Source organism: Hypomesus nipponensis, chromosome 14 (assembly GCF_054491055.1).
Source record: "Hypomesus nipponensis isolate SF chromosome 14, ASM5449105v1, whole genome shotgun sequence".
NCBI lineage: Eukaryota > Metazoa > Chordata > Actinopteri > Osmeriformes > Osmeridae > Hypomesus > Hypomesus nipponensis.
In genome coordinates this window covers 12,900,889-12,926,213 of record NC_140374.1, presented here as the reverse complement: position 1 = coordinate 12,926,213, position 25,325 = coordinate 12,900,889, and the positions used below count along the sequence as shown (strand labels likewise).

The 25,325-nt window shown below is 46.0% G+C and overlaps 1 protein-coding gene across 1 annotated transcript; it reads right to left on the bottom strand.

Annotated features, from left to right (window-relative positions):
* Positions 1–1,034: 1,034 nt before the first annotated feature.
* Positions 1,035–25,324, bottom strand: lrrk2 (leucine-rich repeat kinase 2). Its single transcript, XM_084671959.1, has 51 exons — positions 24,900–25,324; positions 24,613–24,698; positions 24,211–24,320; positions 23,868–23,956; positions 22,774–22,908; positions 22,209–22,343; positions 20,639–20,770; positions 20,376–20,495; positions 20,111–20,271; positions 19,886–19,965; positions 18,922–19,028; positions 17,899–18,028; positions 17,346–17,470; positions 16,863–16,990; positions 16,593–16,737; positions 16,156–16,295; positions 15,842–15,970; positions 15,393–15,563; positions 14,597–14,861; positions 13,957–14,139; positions 13,639–13,748; positions 13,475–13,544; positions 13,082–13,293; positions 12,531–12,781; positions 12,204–12,352; positions 11,989–12,082; positions 11,627–11,813; positions 11,284–11,465; positions 10,775–10,998; positions 10,564–10,691; positions 10,213–10,431; positions 9,470–9,665; positions 9,255–9,343; positions 8,871–9,058; positions 8,493–8,647; positions 8,102–8,248; positions 7,543–7,734; positions 7,201–7,341; positions 6,933–7,045; positions 6,473–6,663; positions 6,097–6,257; positions 5,647–5,817; positions 5,254–5,354; positions 4,902–5,105; positions 4,132–4,328; positions 3,950–4,016; positions 3,566–3,756; positions 3,227–3,379; positions 2,754–2,962; positions 2,250–2,318; positions 1,035–2,152 (listed from the first exon to the last, which is right to left on the bottom strand). Exons 1-51 carry the CDS (start codon positions 25,036–25,038, stop codon positions 2,028–2,030), a joined length of 7,596 nt encoding a protein of 2,531 aa, XP_084528085.1. The 5' UTR covers positions 25,039–25,324; the 3' UTR covers positions 1,035–2,027.
* Position 25,325: the final 1 nt, after the last annotated feature.

Here is a 25,325-nt window from a genome sequence, read left to right as displayed (position 1 = left end):
ACACAAAAAAGCACATAATTTTTGGTTTGTTGTTTAGACTAGTTCAAGATGTCTATTGTTGTTGTGTGTCCACCCCCCTACACAGACACACACACACACACTTCTTCCTGTTTCAGATGCAATAGACAGTTGTTGCATCATTGTATACTAATTATTCTTTCTGTTTCACAGACTTCAAGATATCCAGCCATTGTACCATCATGCACTAATTATTCTTTCCTTTTCAGACAGACTTCAAGACATCCAGTTATTGTACAGTATATGCACTCATTATTCTTTAGCAACAAGCAAACATTCTACCTTGGCCGCTAAGCGGGCACTCAAGAACCTATAAGTTTTCCAGGAGCTTGCTTGATCGCCTTATTGCGAGGGGTCAGGGAATAATTTTCCAGTCTCGTCTATATTGGCTCAAATGGGTGGACTGGTTTTTCGATTCTCTCTGGAAAAGCGGTTCGTTATAATGTCAAATAAATGTAATTGCTTATGAATACAGAAGTACTGTGTCTTTTGTACATTTAGAGAACTGTACCATTGCATCTAGCACAGTACGGTATGGGTACATTCCTACTGAGTTGGTAACGCAGCCCAAATCATGTTCACAAAATAAATTACCAGATGGACGCCAGCTATAGAACACAAAACGATGCATAACAATCAAGTTATACTGACTACATGCATCTGATTATTATGTAGTTGTTATAATCCGACAACATAGACTAAATAACATAGCCTAGTAAATTAGCACCAGCTAGCTAGTTGAATGACACTTTACCTACGAACTAGCTAGTTTGGAAAAAACATCACCTCGTGAAATACAACAGGTCATGCTTTCATCTCAGCATCGTGCAATATATAGAGGTGGTAGAACTTGATTTGAACAAATACTAAAATAAGCTGTTTTCCGTCAGTCATTGGCAAAAAAAAAATCAAAATGCAAAGACAAAGTGTACATTTACCCTAATATTCTCATTTTATGTTTACATGAACTATGTTGCCATGAACTTGTTTTACAAAAAACATAATCATAGACCAGCTTACAATACATAAAATATAATTTATTGAGATGTATTTTTTGACATAATGAAAACATTCAAGTTTTACATGGGACCATGTGTCTCATTGACATCTTAGGTAAGGGGGAAGACACTGGTTAGAAGTGCCTTGGCTTGCTGGTAAACAAACACACATTACAATAAATAGTCAAATATGGCCTTTAGAGGAGTGATAGTTCTCTTCATTTGGCTAAGTGTCCAGTTTTTTTTTATAGTAGTGGTATTTCACATGTTAACACAAAGTTGGGAACAGGAGATTTTCCTGAGAACATTAACCAGATCCATTATGACAACACAAGTTATAATTAACCATCATTATAATACAAATAATGCTATTTGTATCCCTTTTAAACTGAAAGCAGTCTTAAGCAGTTCCACTGAGTGAGGTAACAGCATATGGTGGAGTGTTCTACCCTTCTGGTCTAGCAGAAAGCAAATAACAGCTTCTATCACAGCGGTTTATAACGGTGTTAAATAACGTCCTTGACCGTTATTTAACATTTAATTGTTAGATTACATTGGTAGGTTGATGGTAACATTGAAAAGTATGGCTGTCAGAAAACGAGGTAATCTTTCCCCTTCAAGGCACAAAGCAGAATGTTCCAACTGAATTTCTGTCCCTTTTTAATGTACATTCTACAGAAAAGGTAAAGAATGTAAAAAAAAAATCTTTAGGAAACATTTACTCTTGTTTTATCACTGGTGGAGGGATCCAATGATGTATGGGGGTCATTTGAGGTCATAAAAGGCCAGGTCTTAGTATCTAGTAGTGCCAGCTTTGAAAGATTTCTAGGCAACTGCCAATGTAGACAAAGCTGTGTTCTACTCTAGGCTGTCCTGTTTGTAAGTAAACGACGACGACGACGACGACGCAGTCCATTATGTTGTATGGTTGGAGTATCATTCTTAGGTGACAGAGCAAGCATACCCTCCAGGTGTGGTTCCGTACATCATACGTAGTTGTGCGTTTTTGAGTCAGTCGTGGAGCTGCTCTCTCATCTTGGCTGCGATCTCCTCCCTCTTCTCACAGTGTTTCTTCAGATCCTTCACCTCCCGTGGTAGGGCACCGTTCCAGACCATCAGCACCGACTCGTCTCCTTCTGCGTTCACACAGGACACACACACAGGCGCGTGCACAGATAAATTGGCGTTCAGTTTTCTTTGGCGTCAAGATACTGAGGGACGCATATTTCTTACCCCTCTGACTCCTACCCTGGGAAAACCTTCGCCCCAAAACCAGGACCACATCGTCACGGTTCAGTGTCTCTGCGGGTGAAGAGAGCGTGCTTTGAAGGTTTCGAAAGTGACATGACGCAAAACTTGGATCTGTTTCTCATAGTTTACCTGAAGCTTTCATCCAAAGCAACATACAAATAGTATTTATTGAACGAACAGCGTCAAGGAACAGAACATATTTACCAGCCACACCAGCAAAGAAACCACACCTCAGATTATGAAACCACGGATACAAAACTTACGGCAGGGAGGACGACAGCCAGCAACACCAAGTGTGACACCAAGCAACCAAGTAAACATGCCTCCAGACGAGCAGACGGGAAGTGGCAGACAGGAAATAGCAATACACTGTACATCTACACGACCACAGGCTATCCTTTTGATCCTCAGACATGTGAAAGGACAAGATTTGACACACAGTCATCCCGGCACACAGACAGACAGGAAGTCATCCACACCACCAACCTATGAGCGCACAGGCCATGCCGCGGACAGACTGGCAGTGTGGGCTCATGACTTGTAGCGCCTGGTGGTTAGAAAGTTCCAACAGGAGCAGGTAACCCCCCCTGGTGGCAATCCACAGGCTGGCCCCAGGCTGCACCATGATAGCTTTGACACAAGCCCAGGGAGACATCTCAGGGTAGCCCTGCGTGGGCCTCCGACTGGAGCCGTGTCTGTACAGGGAGGGTATGGAGGATTAGCATTAGCATGAAGACATGTCTGTACAGGGAGGGTATAGAGGATTAGCACTAGCATGGAGAACTCAGGAGGCTGGTTGTCAGTGGAGGATATTAAGAAAAAAGGATAGACCGATCTTCATGGATCCCCCAAGGGGAAATTGCACCGTTACAGCATGAGTGACAATGGTGTTCTATGAGATGATCATCAAAGTTATCTGTAAACATGAGTGTGTAAGTGGTCCCTGTGTGTTTGTGTACCCAATTAGCTGGAAACAGTCGATGCAGTCCACCATCCTCTCACTCTTCTTGTCCCAAACCTCCACGGTCTGGCCCCCGGCTTTGCTCAAGTACACGTGCTTCTCCACAACCACACGTGACACACACGCCTCGCTGCTCGCTGTCCTCTGCAAACTGGATGACACACACACACACACAGAACTCTTTACGCAGTTTGTTGTGTGCTGTTCGTATACGTAGATCATCAACTTAGTCAGGGGGCACTGCATGATTTCCTAGTGACATAATAAGCACAGACAGGTTATCGGACACACACTCTTACAGATATGTTCTATGCTGGGAAGTATAGTATGCACTGACTGGTGGGTGAAGTTAGGCTTCGTGTTGATGGTCCTCCAGATGTCGTAGTCTACAGAGAGGGACAGGACTCTGGTCCCACAGCCTGCCCACACCGTGCCCCTGTCCAGGGAGTGAGCCGACTGACCCAGGCACACGAGGGGGGTGTCGACATTCCCGATGTTGACGCTTTTGATCGGACTCCCGTTCTCCTGCTGTGAGGGGCAGGGGGGAAAAGAGAAGCACCTGAGCTTTAAAAGACAACACTGAGTGAAAGGAGAGGTAGATGGGTCAAATGTTTGTGTGTCGTGCACGACTTTCATGATCTTGATGTCAAGTTGCTGTAACAGCACACTCTCATCTATGTCCTGCCACATTTGGTTTACAACAGTAGAAAGTGTAGAGTACCTGGAGAGCAGACTCTTCATAAATCGTCAGAACTCCATCTGCGGTCCCGACCAGCAAGTAATTCTTGCTAGAAAGAAAAAAACAGCAACATTCCATTGTTCAATACAATTTAAGCAATGTTAAAATGTTAATGAGCGCTTGTCGCACGTTGCCCATGTCCTCTGCCTGTCTCTTTTTCTCACTTTAGCTGAGGATGAGAGTGGAAAAACAGCGAGGTCACAGCATCTGTGACACTCTGTAGGTGGTGGCATGACGATATGTCCTGGGTGTTGATGACCACCAGGGTTCCAGCCTGGGTGCCCGCCACCAGCCAATCGCAGGCCTTGCCGGGGACTTGGAGCGCCACCAGGCATAGGACAGGACTGGTGTCGATCTGAAGCTGGTGATATAAACGACGGAGCCAACAATGAAAAACAAACAAACTGTCCATTTACTTTTGCTTCCATAATATGTATAAGTTGTGTGTTATGCGGCTCAGGGTGTACAGAAGCTAACAGTTGGCACTTTGACCTTGTTTAGTTACGAAAACACTGCTGGACTAGAGAGACAAAATAACTAAAATTGCCTAAGAGTCAAATCATTTGTATGGTTCATACCTTGAAAAGTACATCTATATTTGTATTCCCATGTCCCAAATTTCAACAACCATAGAGTAACAAGTAAAATGTTATAGCACAAGTTTCCCGGGATCATACTTTGTGCCACATATTTGGTGGTATTGAACACATCAATGATATATTCCTGCATAATACTTCAAGATAAGTAAGTAGACTGAAGTCATGAAAACCCTCCCATTCTTATTTGGCACAGAGGTAAAGTCAGAGGTTAGGACACAGGTGCATTTGTCAGGATGTATTGAACAACAAAATCTGAATTGATTCTGTTCTACTCTACTGTACTTTATTCTGATTAAATGTCACTGAAGTAGAATGTATAATGTATCACCTATCACCTGGTCAGTGACAGAGTGGGTGTCCAGGTCCACCTCGGAGATGCAGCCTATTCTCTGGGTGCTGCTGCCCCCAGCCACCCAGACCTTGACCTGGTCTCCACCGCTGGGCGCCCCCACGGTGAAACACTCCGCATTGGGCGCCTGGCTCACCACCAGCTCCCTCATCAAACACAGCATCTCCCCCGAGTTCAGCCTGTCAAACACCTGGTCAACACACAGACACACACAGACACATGTGCGCGCACACATGAGTCAACAACGTTCAAACACCTAACCTTTTCATGGACTATTTCCCTTGCAGTCAGTAGCACTAGGAGAATAATGTCCGACAAGGTGGTCGAGCCCCCTTTACCTGTGCAGAGGTAGGTCTGTTTTGGGGACTCTCTTTCATGCAGTCATTCATCAGGGTCTGGAAGCCGGGCCACGGACAGCAGCCGTAGTGTGTCACAGGGTCTACAGGAGACAGGATGTCTATGAACAGCCTTGTGCGTACTCCATCACCACCTCTTAGTTTGATTAGACCCAACTATCCTCTTTCAACTATCTAGGGCAGGCCAAAACGGTTAGCGAGAATCAGTGACATCTAGTGACAGTAATGGAACTACATGCCATTGATAGTGAGAAATGTACAGTCGTGGAATTGGTGAAAGGCAACTCCTGAAAGGGATTGGTTTGCGCTGTATCTAATACTACATCCACCAACATAAAGCAGAGGTTTCTATTGGAGGCACACCAGCAGGCTAACCTGGTAACTTCCCCCGCACGGCAATCTCGTCAAACTCGCTGGGGAACTTCATGCCGTCCGAGATGCGTTCGCCGCACGTCAGCAGGTCGTAGATAAGCAGGCCGAAGGAGAAGATGTCCGCCTGCTGATTGTAGATCACATTGCCCCGGGCGACCTCTGGAGCCCTGAAACCTGGATAGGAAAACCAAACAAACCTTGACCAAACGGTGAGGTTCTGGTGATTAGACGACAACATGTTCTGTCGTCAGAGTATGGTCAAGAGTTCAAACACAGTCCAATGAGTTGCTGTTCTTCGCTTTTGCGATAACAAGTTAATAGCGGGACCGCACTGATACATGAACTGATTGATAAACTGACTGATTGTTGATTAATTCATTGAAAGAGTTGTTGGTTGGAGTTTTTCCACTGGCTCCACTTTGGTCTCTCTTGGAATCTCTGAGAGAGGCTCACCTGGGGTTCCTTCGGAGGTGCGCACCCCCATGCTGCAGCAGTACTGGGCGATGCCGTAGTCTGTGATCTTGGCGATTATCTCAGAGTCCGTCTTGAGGTTGAAGAGCAGGATGTTGTGGGGCTTCAGGTCGCGGTAGATGATCATAGAGGAGTGCAGGTATCTAGTCGGGCGCCAGGTAGCGTTAGGAGTCGAGAAGTGTGGACAAAACACGGAGGACAACTATTGCGTGTCTGCTTTTGTCGTAGGCCTTTTCTCTCTTTATTTAGAATCCAACTTGATCTTATTTTTTATTTTATGAATCGGAATTTTGCGTTTTATTTATCCATACGCTACGTATTCATTTAAAACCGAGAGGACTGTCAAAAACAGAGTTACCGTAGTCCGTCAGCCACTTGCAGGGCGATGCGGTGCTGTAACTTGCGGTTGAGACTGCCGTTCTCGTGCTCGAACAGGGAGTCCAGGGAGCCGCGAGGGGCCAGCTCCATCACCAGGGCTTGGGGGGCCGAGCCGGCTGCCAGAAGGGCCACAAGGCTGGGGTGGTGGAGGCGGCCTAGCACTGCCAACTCCTAGAGGTCGGGACGGGAGAGGACAGAGGGGAGGGAGACCAATCACATGTGCTCAGTGAAGTTCAAGAGTCAGAACAGGGGGGCTTGTCATGGTCATCAAACCTCACCTCTCAATAAGAAAAACGTTATGGTAGAATGCACAAACCCATAAATCTGTGTTCTACTGCAATTGATTTATCTATAAGAAAATGTTGCCGTGACAGGATGCTGTTGAGAGGGAGCCACAACTTTTGGTGTGAGTCAAACTTGGATATGGGAATTTAACTTACCTGTCGTAGCAAGCGGTGGATGTAGATCTTAGACGCATGCTTGTTGAAAACCTTCACCGCTACTTCTTCGTTTTTGTAGACTCCCCGGTAGACAGTCCCAAAACCGCCATCCCCTACAGACAAACTTCAGCAATTCAGCTCTGCTTAAACTAAACTCAAATTCTTTAGGGGATACTGTATGTTGAATAAGTAATAGATCAGATATTTTTTAAGCTGTAAAGTTTACACTGTACAAAAAAAAAATATATTACACACTACAATCACTGACCCAGTGGGTTCTCCTTGGAGAAGTCAAGCTCCTCATTGTGGAGCATGGTTTCTGCCGGCTGGTCACTCAGGATGAGGTCTGGGGCGATCTGAGAGATGGGCAGCACGCAGTGAGGGTCATCTGGGTTCACCAGCAGACAGTCTAACAGAAAACGAGTAGTACAGGAATTCAACAACAACAACAAAATAGAAATACACTATTTAGTTGCATAATATACTTCAATTTGACTTTATAAATCAGATTAATTCATTTTTTTAAATGATTATCGGTTGTACTTAGTACACGTGTGTTATTTTGGATCAAAGAGACTACTAAATGAAATGAAATGTAATAAAAATTGACCGTTGTCCATGTGGTTGAACAGATCCTCCAGCAGCATCTTGCTCCATTCCTGGCCGTCCTCGTAGCTGTACAGGGCCCACTTCTTCAGCAGGGTCTCCCCACTGCCGTGCATGTCCGTGGCCAGCAGGCCGGGGAACCACTCCTCCAGCAGGGAGTCCATGTGGTCCGTCACCTGGCCCAGCAGCACGTGACCTGGAGCAACGGAGCACGCCGTTTCACATCCGCACTGGGATAAGTGGCCGTCTTTGCGGACTCACTGCGATTGCGATCTCTGTCGTCTTTGGCTGAATAATCAACGACTGAATACTGGATTTCCGTGTGGACATTTGATTCTGTGACATTCTTACAGTTTCGTGTTCGAGTCTGGGCGTAAGGCAGACCTTTGCAGTACGATTTCGGATGAACATCATTATAGATCGATGTGAAAACTACTCCTACTCTCACCAAGTAATCTGTTTCATTCTCTCCAATGCAATAGTGAAAATTGTTGGGGTTTTTTTACTTGGAAAATCCCAATTTCCGCCTGGTACATTAGCTCCACAGGGGTTTGGTACAATACCTTTGCGTGAGCAGGGCACTGTGATCTTGACGAAGCTGGCGGAGCTTCCCTCCAGAGAGCTGGCCTCCACCAGGCAGTAGGCCTCTGGAGACCAGCTCAGGTAGATGCCTCTCCTCCAGTAGATCCTGTTGGGCTTAAGAGCCCTCTCTTTGGGAGAAAAAAAACTGAGGAACTACTACCATGATAAAGGAGCACAGGCTAGCCAAGTGTATTTCAGGATTAAGTTGGAGGGGGGGTCGAACAGCACTTTTATTCAACCATCCATCCATCCAGTCAATCCGTATGCCTTGAAAGAGCGTCAGACTTTCATCCATCCATCCATCCACCTGACCCAGCCCTATCCATGGCCAGCCTCTGCAGACTACATTACATGAGACCCGGGGATGCCTACCTCTGCCACGCAGCAAGTAAGAGGAGACCTCCAGTAGACGGTTGATCTGGCGTGACCAGTAGCCCATGGGGAAGTAGGGCATCTCATACAGGCGCACAATCACCTCCGAGTTCTCACAGTGGGGCAGCTCTATCACCGGCCTGGACTTGGGAAGGCTGTGTGTCAGGGAGAGTAGAGACGCGTGGCGTTATGAGGGGTAGGCGGCGGCCATGTTGGCTCACATGACCCCCATGATCCATTCTTTGTAGAGTCGCACCAAAATAAAAATTCTGGACCAAAACCACAATAAAAAAATTCTGGACGGACCGAAAAAGACTTATGATCTGTAACGCAGCTTTGAATCTATCTATTTATCCGTTTCAGTGGAACTCCTCCTACCTGCTGGGTACTAGAAGCTGGTCGACCCCAAAGGGAAGGGCGATCTGGAACTTCTCCAGGAGTTTGAGGTACTGGGTCAGATAGTTCATGGGGAAACACTTGCTCTCAGACAAGCGCTTCTCCACCAGCGAGCGCAGGACAACTCCCTTTGGGTGCTCCCAGGACCCTGAGCCCTTCAAGGTCAGTTTCTACAGAGACAGAGCCAGAGAGAGAGAGAGACACAGACAGAGGGAGAGGGTGTGGGGGGGACAAGATGGAAACAGCGAGTCTGAAGCCAGTGCCACCGTGTTCTAAACAAGCTGAAGGAAAAGGGAAAGAAAACACAAACAACGCTTTCTTCTCTAAATAACAGTGGCCAAACGCAGCTGGATCGATCTCTTGTACCTGCGAGAGGACGTCGCAAAGCCACTGCGGGTCGATGAAGTACAGTTCTCTCAGCTGGAGGGCAGGATCGTCAAAGTACAGGAGGACACCTTAAAGGCAGAGATCATTCACTTGAATACACAAGGTGCGCACACACAGGCCTCACAAGGTCCTATGTCCTGAGGCCCACGGAGAGACAAACAAGCACACGCACGCGCGCAAACACACACACACACCGGCCTCGCTGAGGAAGTGGATGGCGTGTGGTAGCTCCGCCTCCTCCAGGGCGCTGTCCTGGATGAGCTGCAGCAGGGCCTGGTGCTGGAGGACGGGGAACTCCGGAGGGGCCCGGGCCCTCTCCTGCAACACTCTCCGCTCCAGCTCCACGTAGCTTTCTGGAACCAGCTGCCCCATCACTGGCTGGCCCTGCATCTGGGGGAGGGCGAGGGGGAGGGGGGTTCAAAAGTGAGGGGAGATCAAGTGGGGGACTAAGAAGTATGTGGAAACCTATCGAGATCGAGATCGTTGGAAATCCCTCCTTCTGCTAGGCTCTATCTGGGCTGGGTTCTGGCTGGGACAGTAAGAGACTTGAATGAAGCTATTTCAGTGTTGTCGTGGCGGTAACATTCGGGTGTCACCAAGGGTTGTGCTGAAAGGTGAACCGTCGCCTAAGTGTCTCTGTCCTTCAAGGACAACTTCTGTGTTTGCATGCATTCATCCTTCCCTCGATTCTGACGACTCTCCCTGTAGCTCAGATGTGGTTTCTTTTCACCGTGCCAGGCAAATAGACCGTTCCTTGACTCGGACCAACATGCTACTAAATACAAAACTGTCGAAATGTCAAAGGTCAAAACTATGCACTTCAGATCCTTGATCTTCTGGCGTACTTTGTCGCTTTGTTTGTTTAGCACCTTGCTAAGCGGACCCAGCGTGAGACGCCGTGTCAGTGCGTGTGTCCCGGACGGGCGCTGAAGGCTACCTTGAAGCCGGTCACCTCCCGAGCGATGGCCTTGCGCAGCTTGGCCACGGCGTCCAGGTCCTCCAGCACAGACACCATGTGGTGGTCCCTGACCATGTGGAAGCCGTGGTGGTGCATCAGCTCCTCTCGGATCCGCTCCAGGCAGGCCTGCAGCTGGGCCTCCACGCTCTCGTCCACGTGGGTGCCCACCAGGATGACGGGCGACAGCGGAGCCACCGCCTGGAGGGGAGTCGGGGATACACACGGATATGCACGGTTATGTCATTGAACGCCCCACTTTCGATGACCCCCAGCCCCGGATGTTGACGCTGTGGCGTTTCCCGGCGGTGGTGCAGTTGGACCGGGTCTCACCTTGATGTTGAACAGCCAGGGTTTGAGCGATTCCACCTGGGCGGCGCCCTTGCTGACATCATACACCACCAGGTAGAGCGCCCTGGGGGTCAGGAAGTGGGGGTGGGAGCCGCTAAACTCCTCCCCACCTGCGGTAAAAGAGATACGAGAAACTATTGGAACGAGGTCGAACGCGAGCCTTCCCGCGGCCGTTGAAGATGCCGGCGCTCACCGGTGAAGTCCCACACATTGAGGACCGCGTTCCTTCTGTCGCGGTCCCGGATGGTCCAGTCGCAGACGTCGACGCCTGCCGCGGTCCGCTGCGACGGCGGCTGGGAGCGCTTGAGCTTCATGAGCTGCCGGATGAGGGTGGTCTTGCCGCTCCCGGCATTCCCCACGACGATGAGTTTCATGCGGTGGTACGGCACGGCCTTCTTCAGGCGCTGCTGCAGGAACCTGGGGCGAGGCGCATGAATCAACCGTCGTCAGGGTTTAGGTGTAACTGTTGATTGGAAACTGATGGTTCCCGGTGTATTCACGTGTATCGAAAAGGCTTGGGCTGTCAAATCTTCATAGGCTGGCATTCTCCGTTAAAACCGTTACTTTAGCTTTTTTTTTTTCATGACTTCAGCGAAAGTTACAATCAACGCCAATGCGATGCCACAAGAGAATGCAGGCCTACAAAGATAACAATGGGGCCTCGACGGGTATTTCGTCCCCAGGGGTGTTCTTCAGGCTCACCTGACGATGTCCTTGGTCTTGTTGCCGATGTGTTTGAGGTCCAGATGGAGGCGCAGGCCCTCCAGGGGGAGGTCCCACAGCCGGCCCAGCCGGCCCATCTCATCAGGGAAGGAGCGCAGGCCCCCGTTGTGGCTCACGTCCAGTGAGGTCAGCTCCTCCAGCTGGCCCATCTGAGGGGGGATCTAAATGGAGTAGGGCAAACTTGTTTACTGAGAGAACGGAAGGGTTCTACTGTGCTTACTGACGGAGCCGCACATACATATCATGCTGTTTAACAGGTGCCTTTAACAGATCAGACGACACACGTTTCCAAAAGGGACCCTGTCGGGGTCTGTCTCTGTACCTCGGTCAGCTTGTTGTGACTCAGGTGGAGTTTCTCCAGTCTGGCCCACTTGTGCACAGGTCCACTGAGGTCCAAAGCTTCAATACGGTTCTGACTGAAAATCAGTTCACGCAGGTTTACCGAAGCCCACGCACCCGGGCCAGGTAGAACCTGGATGTTGTTGGTCCTCATGTCCACCGAACGCAAACTAAGGGTTGACAAGTTTCGGGGTAGGGATGGATATTTAAATCAGAATCGTGCACTGGCGATTCAAATCCAGTGCTTAGAATGGGTGCTGAGAATTCAAAACCCAATGAGTATACATATACTTGAAAATAGATTATTATTTGAGGAAGAAATCTAGCTTGAATTCACAAACTTACTTTGGAAGATTGAGCACATCATTGGGAATGGAGCTGAAACTGTTATTGGATAGTTTCAGCGTTGCTATTTTTGAGGGGAGGAGTGACAAGGAAGCTGCGAAAAACAATGAAAAAGCACAGAACTATCATTTCAGTACTGTCAGCTGAGTGTTGAGTGTTGAGTCAGCTGCTGACACATTTCCACTGGCTGCGACTCAGAGCATGCCTCAACTTACTGAGTTTGTTATTGGAGGCGTTGAAGCTCTCTAGCTTGGGGCAGCCAGACAGGAAGTTGGAGGAGATGCTCTCCACGCTGTTCTTGCTCACGTCAATAATTTTCATCTCAGGCAGACACAGAGGAGTACTTAGCTCACTCATTCTGTTCCTGAATAAACAAAAATGTGAAACGATTACAGATAAGATTGGTATTTAATCTAAACTGGCTCAAACTCTACTTGGAAACATTTTACACATAAGTGTCTGACATGTTCTTGGATGTGCAATGTCTCAAGATATAAGTTCTACATTGCATGTTGAAAAGTGAACCCAATTTCCCAGCATACCCTTCCAGAAACAGCTCTTCCAGTCGCGCCATGGTTCTGCCCAGCTGTTGAGGGAAGGTGGTGATTTGGTTGAAGGACAAGTTGAGCTGCCGTAGGGATGGGCAGGTCAGTGCGGGGTCAAGGGTCAGAAGAGGACCCACAGAGTTGCGGGACACGTTGAGCGTGCTCAGTGAGGGCAAGGCGAGAAGTTCGACTGGCAAGGACTGGAGCTGGTTACCTTGGAGATCCAGACGGGTCAAACTCATCAAGCTCTGTCAAATTGATACAGACCACAAAAAAAACAGGAATCTCCATGAGGCGGCTGCGTAAACATTCTCCTTCCTGAGGTGGTTTGAGTAACCTACATGTATACTGGTCTAGAACGCTACCTCGCATGACTCCTGTCCTTGTTTAGAGAGCTTAGAGAGCTAATGACTAGCGTTTAGATCAGTGTGCCAATGCGGTTTCCGATCACAGTTGAGAAAAGTAGCCAAAACGATGTCGGTGAAAGCCAAGATACAAATATTTGCAAACTTGTTTTTTGCCGAGGTTTGGTCAAACTGAGGGGTTACCTCACACAGCGTGGAGGGGAACTCTGACAGGCTGTTCTGGCTCAGGTCCAGGCGAGACAGGTGCTCCAGCTGCTGTTGGACAAAACCCCTGTCCATCAGGCAGGACACAGACTCCAGCTCATTCCCCGATAGGTCCAGCAGCCGGATCCTCTCTCTTTCCCCAATCGGGGAGGCGGAACTATCCCCTGACCCCAACACTGGGGAGTAGACTCCTGCAGTAAAACTTGAAGTCAGGCTGGATCATAGAGATAATATATCTCTAGAAACAGTAGATTTGTATTTATATTCTTGATGGTGAGTCTTAGCATGTACACTGTATATGTATAGGATCAGCTGTAAACTGATCAGGTTTTCCTGACTACATTCGATATTTGGAAAGGGGGGGGGACATACTTTTATGGTTGGAGCCAGTCCTGCCATATCTCCTGTGAGGCTCCCCAGGCTCAACCTCAGACAGGCCAGCCTGACAACACAGAGAGGGACAACAAGATTGAGAGAGCAGGAGAAAGAGATTTTTTAAGAGACACCGTCGAATGGAAGATGAGCTGTCTCCGTACCTCTGCACTGGCATGTCTGCGACGGCTCCGTTTCTTCTTGAAAGATCCTGCTCTCCTCTCTTCTGATGAGTCGTCGGGTGACTTAAGGGCTAGAGAGAGGGAATCACTTCCTGTGTACATAAAATATGAGCAAAAAAATATATATAGAACTGCCTCAGAAACAGTGTCAAACCATAGAACGAGCAGACCTTTTGTACGACATCAATAAATCAAATGTTTTCATGTGTTCTGAGCTGATCATTCTCACGAGTAAGCAAATACACGTCGCACGTCCATTTGTGTACTTGTGACATTAGCTGCATGTCTGCTCGGCCTCACCATCGCTTTCCACGCCATCGTAGAACACCAAGCTGTCTTCCAGGGAGAGGAAGCTGGAGTCATCGCTCTCGTCCGACATGTAGCCAGAGGTCAGACAGGGGTCAGCTAGTGACCTAAGAGGACCAGGGGTGCTTTTGATTCTTTGGAAGGAGCACACGTACTGGCCCAGACGTGCACCTTTACCTGGGAACACAGAACAGGAAATGGAAACCTCCTCCTGGACAAGATAGCGATAAATCTAAGAATCGTAAGAAAAAAATATGGAAAATGTCAACTAGCTACAAAACTTGGGTGACATGTTCCCTGTGTGAGAGAGTTGTAAAGTCCTCACCATTATTGTTTCCACACAAAAAAATTATACTGCCGATGGGAGCAAAAAGCTATGGGAGTTTAGCTGTGGACCATAAAAGCAAGCAAAGTCTGAACTAACTGCATATAAAAAAGAATCTGCATTGCTGGCACATCCTTGAGGCTAATCATTGAGGAAAACCTTCTGAACGACAAGCCTGAACCCAAAGCACACAGCGTCCCTCCCGAGTGTACAGCTCGTGCTTCGCCCAGCTCGGAACCATACGCATAACTCCTTACACTAGAACACTCCGTAGCCCCTCTCTGCATGCCTGGGCCTCCAGCCACTCACTGTTGTGGTCGCGCAGGCTCCGTGCTCTCCCCCGGTCCACCAGCAGGGGGCCGAGCCAGGCGGCGTCCAGGCGTCCGAGCCTGAAGCCGCCCAGACAGAGGGCTCCGTTGTGGCGGTCCAGCCCCAGGCAGCCCAGCAGGAGGATGATGGCCGGCCCGTCTCCGCGCCGCATGCTGGCGGCCAGCGCGCTCCGAAGGTGCTGCTCGTGGATGCCACGGCTCAGCAGCAGCTCAACCAGCGCCAGGGGCCCGCCCTTTTCACACACCTGAGGCACGCACACGGGGGAAAAACTCACAAACCTGACCTGCATTCTTATCGACATATGTGACTATGCCACTGTGATGAGATAGTAATAATAATGAGATGAATAATGAGTATGATATCCTCCTAACACGGCTAGTTTGTGGATAGTCAAGCTTTGCATGCATGTAACAATTACCCTTGACTAAATGTAAATGACTTGTCTATGCACATGTGCACACATACGAAGTCAGGTGGCTGAGCGGTTAGAGAATCGAGCTAGTTAACAGAAGATCGCTGGTTCGATTCCTGGCCGTGCCAAATGACGTTGTTTCCTGGGGCAAGGCACTTCACCCTACTTGCCTCGGGGGGAATGTCCCTGTACTTACTGTAAGACACTCTGGATAAGAGTGTCTGCTAAATGACTAAATGTAAATATGACACAAAGCCAAAGTTTATCAAGTTCTCCATAACAACACGTTGTCACAAACCTTCAACAATCACAACATCTAATCATAACCTCCCCACACAGCCGACAGTAGTGAGCGGTACTGACCTGGTATATGAGGGACTCGGTCTTGGGCTTCCTGTTGACGTCCGCCCCCAGCTGGATGAGACACTCAGCCATGACCTCATCCCCGTCCTCGCATGCCTTCTCCAGCATGCTGTACCTCAGGTCTGCCTCGGACGCCATCTTGGACAGGGCCAGGCACGCCGCCTTGCGCAGCTGCAGGACAGGGGAGCGCGGGAGAGCATGTGAACGGAGGACGTTTGGTCGCGGATAAATGGGTGTGGGAGTGAGAAAGAAAGTTAGGATGAGAGAGGAAGGAGTGTGTCTATTGGCGACTCTGGGGCGTTGTGACAAAATCCCTTGTGGTTGTGCCGCACGCCAATGTCCCCCACTGGGACGATAAAGTATCTAGCTATCGTCAAGGAACTAATTAATTATTTCTGTATGTGAAACTCATACATACACAAGCCTAGACACATCCACACCAGTCCTACCGGGTTGCTGTACAGGTCAGAATGGCCGTCTCTGAGCTGCTGGAAGACCTGCCGATCAAAGTCCTCCTTCTGCAGGTCCCCCGCCGCCCCTGAGCAGGCCTCTAGCATGCGCAGAGCCACCTGAAAACCCTGTGGGCCAACCGAAAACACACCAAGAGTTTGACACTCACAGCAGAACCCCTGCACTGCTCACAACAATCCAAGGTCAATTTTGGGCCACAGAAAAACAGCACACAGTTTAGAATTTGATGATCTGAACATGATCTGAACCGAAGTATCGGTGAATCTTGACCTCAACATGGATGGATTGTCACCTTTAACAGCATGTCGGGGTATTCCTTGTACTCCAGGAGGGAGGTTACGAGGACGGAGGCCAGGACAGGGACGATCATTCTGGATAGCTTCTTCTTGGACACCAAGTAGCAGAGTAGATTCAAACCCCAGTAGTGTATTTCTGGACACGGGCACAGCACAATCGATCACATTCTAGGACCGCATAACCTCTTTTTACTGGGATATGTGAGGACTGTTCTATAACGAAGTAAGTCATACTGACAACAACAAAAACGATTGTATTTATTATTCGATGTCTGGTTCTAAACCTACAGAACTACCATGGTTCTTTTCCACTGCCCCACATGATATAGGCCCCACTGCATGTGCAGATTTACACCAAGCTAACCAAAAAGAACACAACTCTGTTTTAATGAAAAACATATACCAATCCTGTTTCAAAGGACAGCGCTTTCACCTTGTTCCTGAGGGAACATCTGTAGTGTGTGCAGCACCGTGTCTATGGCCCCCTGCTGGCAGAGCAGGTCCACTGCACCGGAGCAATCAGCAAGGGCAGACAAAACCCTCAGACCATTCTCCTGGACAGCTGAGCAGCTGATGAACTACGATAAAAACACAGATATGTAAACACATATCTGACACTTGTTCTTAAGAAACAAACAGCGTTTCGTTCATAAGATAAGTGATGGGAAGGACCCAAAAGGATGAGGGAAATGTAGTCTTTTACCCTGTTGAGTGCCTCCAGGTAGATGGTGTGAGCCCCTTCCACCACACACTGGTTCTTCAGCACCCTCAGAGACACATCCACGGTGTCTGGATCTTCCACCGAGACACCATGCTCCCTCAGGCGCCGGTCTGCTCCCACACACACACACACACACGCAACACACACACACACGCAACACACACACACACACACATGCAACACACAACACACACACACATGCAACACACACACACACGCAACACACACAAGCAGCCACACACAGGATCACACGTACAAGTATACACACATCGCACACACACACACACACACACACACACACACACACACACACACACACAGAGAATAAACACACATTCTCATATTCACTGAAGGCAACTTGTCACTGAACAAGCACAGGCATCACATCAATCTTAAGGCTTGGACTGTCTTCACACCACTGCTCATGTTAATAAAAGCAGGAACATGTGAAGGCCGTTCAAGTACCTGGGCAGAGGAAGACCAGGCTGGCTTGCAAGGCCTCCACCTGGACCTCAGGCTGGAAGTTATGGACCTTCATGGCCGCCAGGATCTGATTCATGGCCATGTTCATCTCATCCAGACTGGCAGTCCTACAGACAGGGGAGGATGGAGGGTGGGGGGCTGGAGTTGGTTTGCTTTACACAGGACAGGATAATGCTGTCTTTTTGACGTCTGATTCTTAGAGCCTGACCGACATTCTTTTAGGTCTGATATCTATTCAGAAATTAAGGTGGTAAAAAAAAGAATTTGCCATTCGTTTTATACAAGTGTCGTTAGACCGCCTTGGATACAGTGTTAAAACTTGTATTTTCCAGATACCTTAAGTCTTCTATTGCTAACGCAAAAAAAAAAAAAAAAGCAGGTGTCATTGGAGTGAGCAAAAGTGTGTTTTGATGATTCACCGCAAGTGAGATTGCGTTTCTGTGTGAGTGCTTGCGTGTGACTAGGTGAGGTAGGATTGTCCTGGCTTGAGTGAGAGTGTGTATGTGTGTGTGTGTGTGAGTGTGCCTGTACTTACCTTCCCCTGAACAGCAGTCGCAGTAGCTGACAGCCGCTGGCGGAAACCTCTGAAGAATTCAAGTGTCTCTTCATCATCTCCACCACATTGACATGGAGGCCATTGGACAACAGCAGAGGCTGCATTTTAGCTGACACAAAAAATCAAGAAGATACACCATCAAGAACTCCATCATTAGGATTCCTCCATCAGGAGGTAGCCTATTATATTGTTAGTATTCTTTATTATTATTTTAGTAACATATTCCGCCAAATAACTTAAGCTCTTCTTGGTAAAAGGTGTTGAGATTTGGCATTTGATACAACATGCCACAACTAATCCACACACCAAGAATGGCTCACATTAGACCTTAGGTAGGCCACAGGCCAAATGTCAAATCTTCAAAGTTATAGTATTTCCACCCAATTTCTCCAATTCTTCTGAATTGTCAGCCTTCTGGAAAATGGTAATTTATTTGTTACGGCATCTGGACAAAATGTCAGCCTACAGGACAATGGCCATTCACTTGATACTGTAGCTGGACAAAATGCCAGCCTTCTGGACACTGGCCATTCATTCCATTCCATTTGTTCCTTTGTCAACATTAAGTCTCACCCTCTAACGTGTCAATTTTACTTTACAATTTTTTACTTTGGAATTTTGAGGAGGAATCCATCATTGCTGCTTGCAGCTATATTTATTTGTTTTGTCATCTTTCCATGAGTTTCATATATCTACATAACACAAAACTTGACCAAATAGGGAGTCAGGTGGCTGAGCGGTTTGGGAATCGGGCCAGTAATCTGAAGGTCACTGGTTCGATTCCCGGCCGTGCCAAAATGACATTGTGTCCTTGGGCAAGGCACTTCACCCTACGTGCCTGGGGGGAATGTCCCTGTACTTACTGTTAGTCGCTCTGGATAGGCGCGCCTGCTAAATGACTAAATGTAAATACAATAGTATTTTATAGTGTAGCTACAGGTTTGTTAAGGGTCTGGTCAACAAACAAAACTTGAACTTGAACAAAGAGTACTTTTGACTCACGGTTAAATGTGATGAGCGTGCCCAAGGCACAGGCGGCAGCCTGGAAGACCCTGGCAGAGGAGGAGTGGAGCAGCATGGCAGCCATAACCTGTCTGTGGACAGGCGCCCTGAGGAGAACACAAATACTATCACTTACGCTTTATTATCGGGGATGCTAATGCTACATACCACCAATGACAATTTCATGGAGAATCAATGCCACAGTGAAAGGGTTTAAAGGATGACAACTCAACTCGTCAATGACAGCTATGAGGGATGCTATGCTATTGCTACAGTCCATAGTTTATGAATATATAAATACATTATATAGAGCACCCATGCTAATGTGAATATAATGTGGATCCCAATGCTTAAGTCAATATTAATATCAAAAGATAGGCTTTTTATGCTGCGCTGCAATTTATTTTCTTTTTTTATCTTGAGATAATGGCGCAAAATAGCACAATACTGGATTTTGCCATTAGACACTGATATGGACATTGATTTACTGCACACTAGTCACTTATACACTGTCACTTTCAGCTACTGGTTGCACTATCAGTAACTTTGCACTACTGTACCTCACTGTACCTCACCACCAGGCTCCTGTATGGTCATTGACACAGTCACTGATCTGCAATTTTGCACTATTGTACTGTACTCCACTTAGGTTAGTATAGGTTATAGGGTTGAAATAGGTTTTATGTGCATTTAGGGTTAGTATAGTGTATTATTTATTGTTATCTGTAATTTAGGAAGTTTTAGTATTAGGCTTAGTATAGTCAATTATTTATTGCTATCTGTATATTTAGGAAGTTTCACTTATTTAAGCTCAGCATATATGTTAATTATGTTCTGTGTACTTATATGTTATGTTAGGTGCTTGCGTTGTCTTGTCTTAAGAATTTCAGTGCCAAGTCTGACCTTGTGTTGTTCTGTGTACCTGACAAATAAAAGACTTGAACTTGAACTAGATAAGGCTTACCTATTTTCCTGGTCCACTATGGAATAATCTAGTCCACTCCCATGTAGTAACAGGTTGTGAATGGCCCAACATGCAGCTTCCTGGAATGGAAATGAATGTTGATTAAGGTCACACATGCTCAAGATCCTCTGAACACTAAAGTTGATTGGGATATCAACATTGACAATGTAGCTTTCAAAATGATGAGAACTTACAACACTGTAAAGACAGATCTCTAGGCCTCACCTGGACGGTAGAATCTGCTGCGTGGAGCTCCAGGGCTGTGCAGCAAGCCTTCATCCAGCACAGGTCCATGCCGTCCACCTCCACCTGCCCTCCTACCCGCTCCTCCTCTCCCTCATCCAGACCCTGCTGGACCACTACCTTACTCTGCATGATCGTCCCGGCTGTGGGAGGAGATATGGGAAGTACAGTATTTGACAGAATTTGAGTGTGTTCATCTTTTTGTATGGTGTGTGTGCATGTCTCGTATGTGCGTGCGTAAACTCACTGAGTTCGGACAAACAGGAGAGGGCAGCGGCCTGCAGGGTAGCGTTCTCTGGGTAGGTCACACTAGCCCTCACCAGGACTCTGTGCACACCGTTCAGCACCAGGATATTGTAGTAACACACTAAACCGAAACAAGCTTGTGTCAACTGCAGCTCCAAGGTCAAGGAAATGCGCTTCAATGTCAACGCATGGCTACTGAAAGCTGGTCCTTATCTTTTACCAGTAAGTGTTTGTGGCTCGAACAAAGAAAGTGATTGTGCTGACCTGCGGTGAACTTCCTGATTAATTGGCAACCAACTTCCTGCAGAGGCTCCAGCGCCGGGTGAGAGTCCATGGCTCCCGCCACAACACTGTAACAACGTGCTCCACCGGACATGAGGATCTCCACGTTGCTGGCTGCACAAACAGTCAGATGTGTAAATACCTTCCTGTGGGGGATTTCCCATCCTCATGCCCATAGTCAAATATAATCTTAATCGGATTTGCACTGAGAAAGGCCTATTGAGCGAGTGTTTTTTTAATTACTAAATGAATGGGGTGGGGGGGGGGGGGGGTGTAATATGTTATTGCATACAGGATTCTAAATAAACCACGGTTATAAATAGGTTTTTATAGACCATTTAGTGGATATCAAGTTGATGCCAAATCGTAATATAATTTTGTAAATAGCATACACTAAAAAAGAATACATGAATAATGTAACTTAAATTTTGAGCTACAATCTAGTATTACAATCTAATTTTTGGGGGATCTCAGATCTGAGAATCAAAACAAAAAAAAATTACTGTCCAAATAATTTAGATGTGTATTTTATCTTTTTTTTTTTTTTTTTACATATTTTGATGTATTTTATTGTATTCCTCCAAGAAATGTAGTAAGAATATGTTTTGGTTTTACACATTGTAGATCTCGTATGCAGTATCTAAAGCAGCGTGTAAGGGTAATTCAAAAGAAAATTATGTAAACAACAAAATCCATGGTGTTAAAACACAACGCATAATTAAAGGAAAATTCATTCATAATACATGCGTCATAGAATCAGAACACTGTTCCAATGTTCCAACATTCTGTAACATTCTGTGATTTCACAGTACAGACTTTGCTAAGAATGTACAACTCTAAACATTGTTTATCAGGATGAAAGTGGTATGATATAATTCTTAACAAATAAAGTTCTCAACTTTTCCCAAGCATTTAAACATGCCATGTTATGTCACTGTTTCAGTAACTAAGCAACAGTTACTGTCTGGGGCACCCAGAGCACTTATCTGACTAGCAACCAGTAGTAATTACATTTCTACTCCTGGAACTAAACAACATATCTCATCATCACTTGTTTTATTTCCTGTACGACATCGCTTTGGTTCAGTGACTATGAAAGACCACAGCATCCTCCAATCAGCACTGTCTCTTGGACCCTCACCTGTGTAGTGTTAGCTTGTTAACTCCAGTGTATCTAAGCCCTCACATTTTTGTTAGTTGTTGCCACATATCTATATGTAAGTTTAGATACATTTACTTAAGGATCTGACAGTCATACACCTGTTGGTTTTAACCAAATGGCATCTCTTTTAATTATGATAGTCTGCCTATCAGTGAGAACATAGTACATAGTGTTCTTTTCGTTGTTTGCTAGAGTATGAATTGACTTTTGAGAAGTAAAACTCTTGTTAAAATGAGCAAATATCTTTCTTCTTATTAAGCAAAAAAGATTGACTAAATACTCATCTATAAAATTACCCTATGAGCACTGTTCTAACCACCACTCCTAATAGCAGAATCTAGCATATGTATTAGAGTGTTAGCATTGCAGTCTCTAAGGACTTGGGCCTACCGGGTCCTGCCAGAGGGAGCAGAACCTTCATGGCCTGTAGAAGCAGGTCTTCACTGGCCTGGGAACTCAGGAGTGCTGCTAGAACCACACTGTGGTCCTCGTTCTCCACGAACTCCACCAGGTGGTCATCGCTCACTGATAACACAGACAAATGCAGGACAGACAGGATTTTTTTTAAAAGTAGGTCATAGAAATACAGAACAAGTGATTGAGCAGACGTATGGTAATTAGTATTAGGAATCTCATTATTTAGTCATAAGTAGTGATGTGGTTTGAAGTATACGCATAATTTACATTAAGGCAGACGAAAACATTTAGTAATTAGGAATATTCATTATGGAGAGAGAAATGAAGCAAAGCATTTGATTAAAGAAGAAACTAAAACTAAATATAATTGTTTAGTTACATTTGAGTTAAACTTAAAGATTTTCTGTTTACCTCCTGAAGTCACCCCAAACCTGTAAGGGATTGTGAACTACCCCATTAACAATGTGTTTGTCACTGTCAACATTGTTTATCCATGTAGGATTATGCTACAGAGCATGTGCATGACAAGAAGTCTGACCTTGTTCCAACAACAGCTGCAGAGCACGGAAGCCTTGAAGTTGAACTTCTTCGCTGGAGGAAAATGCCTTCATTGCACCCACAATCAGGTCAAAGACATCCTCCTCAGCATCTAGAACCAACAGCTTGATGATGTCTGCATGGGCACAAAAACGCAAACCAAAATAAAAGCACTCAAACCCTGTTCACCTCAAAGTACATGGCTTCGCCCACCTTCCATTTATATACCAGGAGACGTTTTACTCACAAGGGCTTACATTAAGCCTTACAATTCAGACAAACCCTAAATCCAATACTACTACAGCTGCCTCAACAGAAGTTGTCTGGAGTGGCTAGTTGTCCTGTACACAATATATAATTGTTACCCAAACAAAACTGAAGCAGCGTCTTTTATTGATTCACTTTGCATTACAGTTTACAAAATGTCTCTCATGCACTGCTGACAAAGAGAGGGTCATATGAAGGTTACGGAAAGACGATAAAGTAAGGAAAGCAGAGAGATTTTCTCTGTAACTCGCAAAAACGCCATGAGAACTCTTACGTGTGCACATTTTTGCCTCTGCGTTCCCATAATTGTGCTCAACTGATACTGTATCTCCATTGATTAACAAGAAGGTTGCTGTACCATGTGACTGGTAACCTAATTAAATCCACTGCATTCTAAGGACTCTCTAGCAAACATGGCATGATGTCATGTCTTTACATCAACCTGAAATAATTTTAAAGAAAGCAGAAATTGCAACAGATTCCTGTGCTGTGTCAGCTGTGAGAAATTGTTACAAAAATGTTGTGCTTTATAGTTTATGTTAGTCTTTGGGGTTGTGAATATCCAGTCAGTTACTAAACAAATTAAAACCTAGATTTCATGATAACGCTGTTTCCTTACTATAAGTGCATTCTCTTCTCAGAGATAGTGACAGAGATACTGAGGTAGCAATGATCTACTCTCTAAGTGTTGTTAAAGGTAATGTAGTTCACTTGTTGTCTTTCATGACCCAGTTATGCCAAGTCATGGGTTAAAACACCATAATAAGGTAGATATGAACTTGAAACGACTTGCTGGTTGAAGCGCTTCTGATGTTATGTTTCAGTGACCTGATTGGAGGAGGAGAGCCAGTGTTCTGAGCCCCACCATCATCGTCCGACAGTCTCTGCTGTGTTGGGAAAGCACCTTCAGGATCTGCCTGAAAAACAGGTTAACACACGCATGGGTGCAAGTAAATAAGTACACAAGCACACACATGCGCTTGTATGTACGCACACACCTCAACACAATTGACGATCAACTACATTTTCAAATGCAGGGAACTTAATACAGTTTCACTTTTGCCAGTCAGAAGGTGACCATTAACCCAGCAATCACAGATAAACTTCTACCAAGCTCAGTCAGTATGGACATGAATCTGTGTTTGCCCAAATACACCCCAAGCCAACTTACTGGTGCACACCCAATACCTCCCAGTCTTTCCCTGCTTCCAGAGGCTTGGTCAGCTGGTCTAAGGTGCTCGGACATATTTCCATTAGCCGACACAGCAAAGACCATCCTGCCTGAAATGAAAAGGTAACTTTAAAACACCACAAACACATACAGCATTCTGTTAAGTTGATCAAATATGTAGTAGCCTACTAATACAGTGGTAGATATACCACTGACATAATTTGGGCAAAGTGTAAATAACCAATTTGCTTAATTGGTGTATCTGCTTTAGTTGGAATGAAAGTTAGAATGAAAGTGTATCTTTACACTACACTCTGCAGTGTTAGCAGAGATCATTAAACATTATTGGTGGAAAGTACTGAAGTTAGTGTTTAACTGTGAGGTGTTCGAAATATGGTTTACCTGCTGCACTCTTCTGCTGTTACTGTAAAAGGACAGTACAACCATAAGAGGCCCCTGAACCGCTTTGTCTTCAAACAGTTCAGCTGCTGATAAACGGTATGCAAAGAGAAGACAAGGGTTTTTCCAAAATATAACTATAAATAGACATTTCGAGTTTATTTTTAATTTACCGTAATAATGACTGGAGTTGGAAAGATAAAAATAACAGCTGTGAGACAAAACAGTTAATTGCAACTCAATATCGATGCAGGCTCCTACTCTATTGAATAACTTGGGCTATATCTTACCACATCCATCTGTATGGGCCAGGAAAAGAAGGTCTTCGATGATTTGGACCAGCGTACTTAACTGCTTACCTTCTTCAAGATTTTTCAATCTTACTAACAGTTTCTTTAGAGTCTCCTCCAGTTCTTCCTTGTCCTTCATTGTCTTGATGTGTTATTGCAAGAAAATATTGATAAGCATTTAGTTATAATCCACCACAATCGAGGGTGGGTGTAGTGAAACAATCGAGTTGCTCCATTTCATCTGATGAATACGTGTAAACATTCATAGCATTCACTTTCATTCGTGAGTCCATTCAATATTGTGCGACTTGAAAAACACGACGCTCGACGGCTGTCAGACATGAAGGCCAAGTTATTATGGATTTCAGTTTCGAAGCACCGCGTTGTCTTGTTGTTTGGTTTAGAGTGGGCTGGAAAGCGTTGTCC

Excerpts from the sequence above, each read along its gene's own strand:
- lrrk2 (XM_084671959.1), bottom strand. The coding sequence starts at position 25,038 with ATGAAGGACAAGGAAGAACTGGAGGAGACTCTAAAGAAACTGTTAGTA. Across the intron at positions 24,699-24,899 it reads GGCCCATACAGATGGATGTG|CAGCTGAACTGTTTGAAGAC; the intron begins GTAAGATATAGC and ends ACCGTTTATCAG. Across the intron at positions 6,664-6,932 it reads TCCACCGCTTGCTACGACAG|GAGTTGGCAGTGCTAGGCCG; the intron begins GTAAGTTAAATT and ends CCCGACCTCTAG.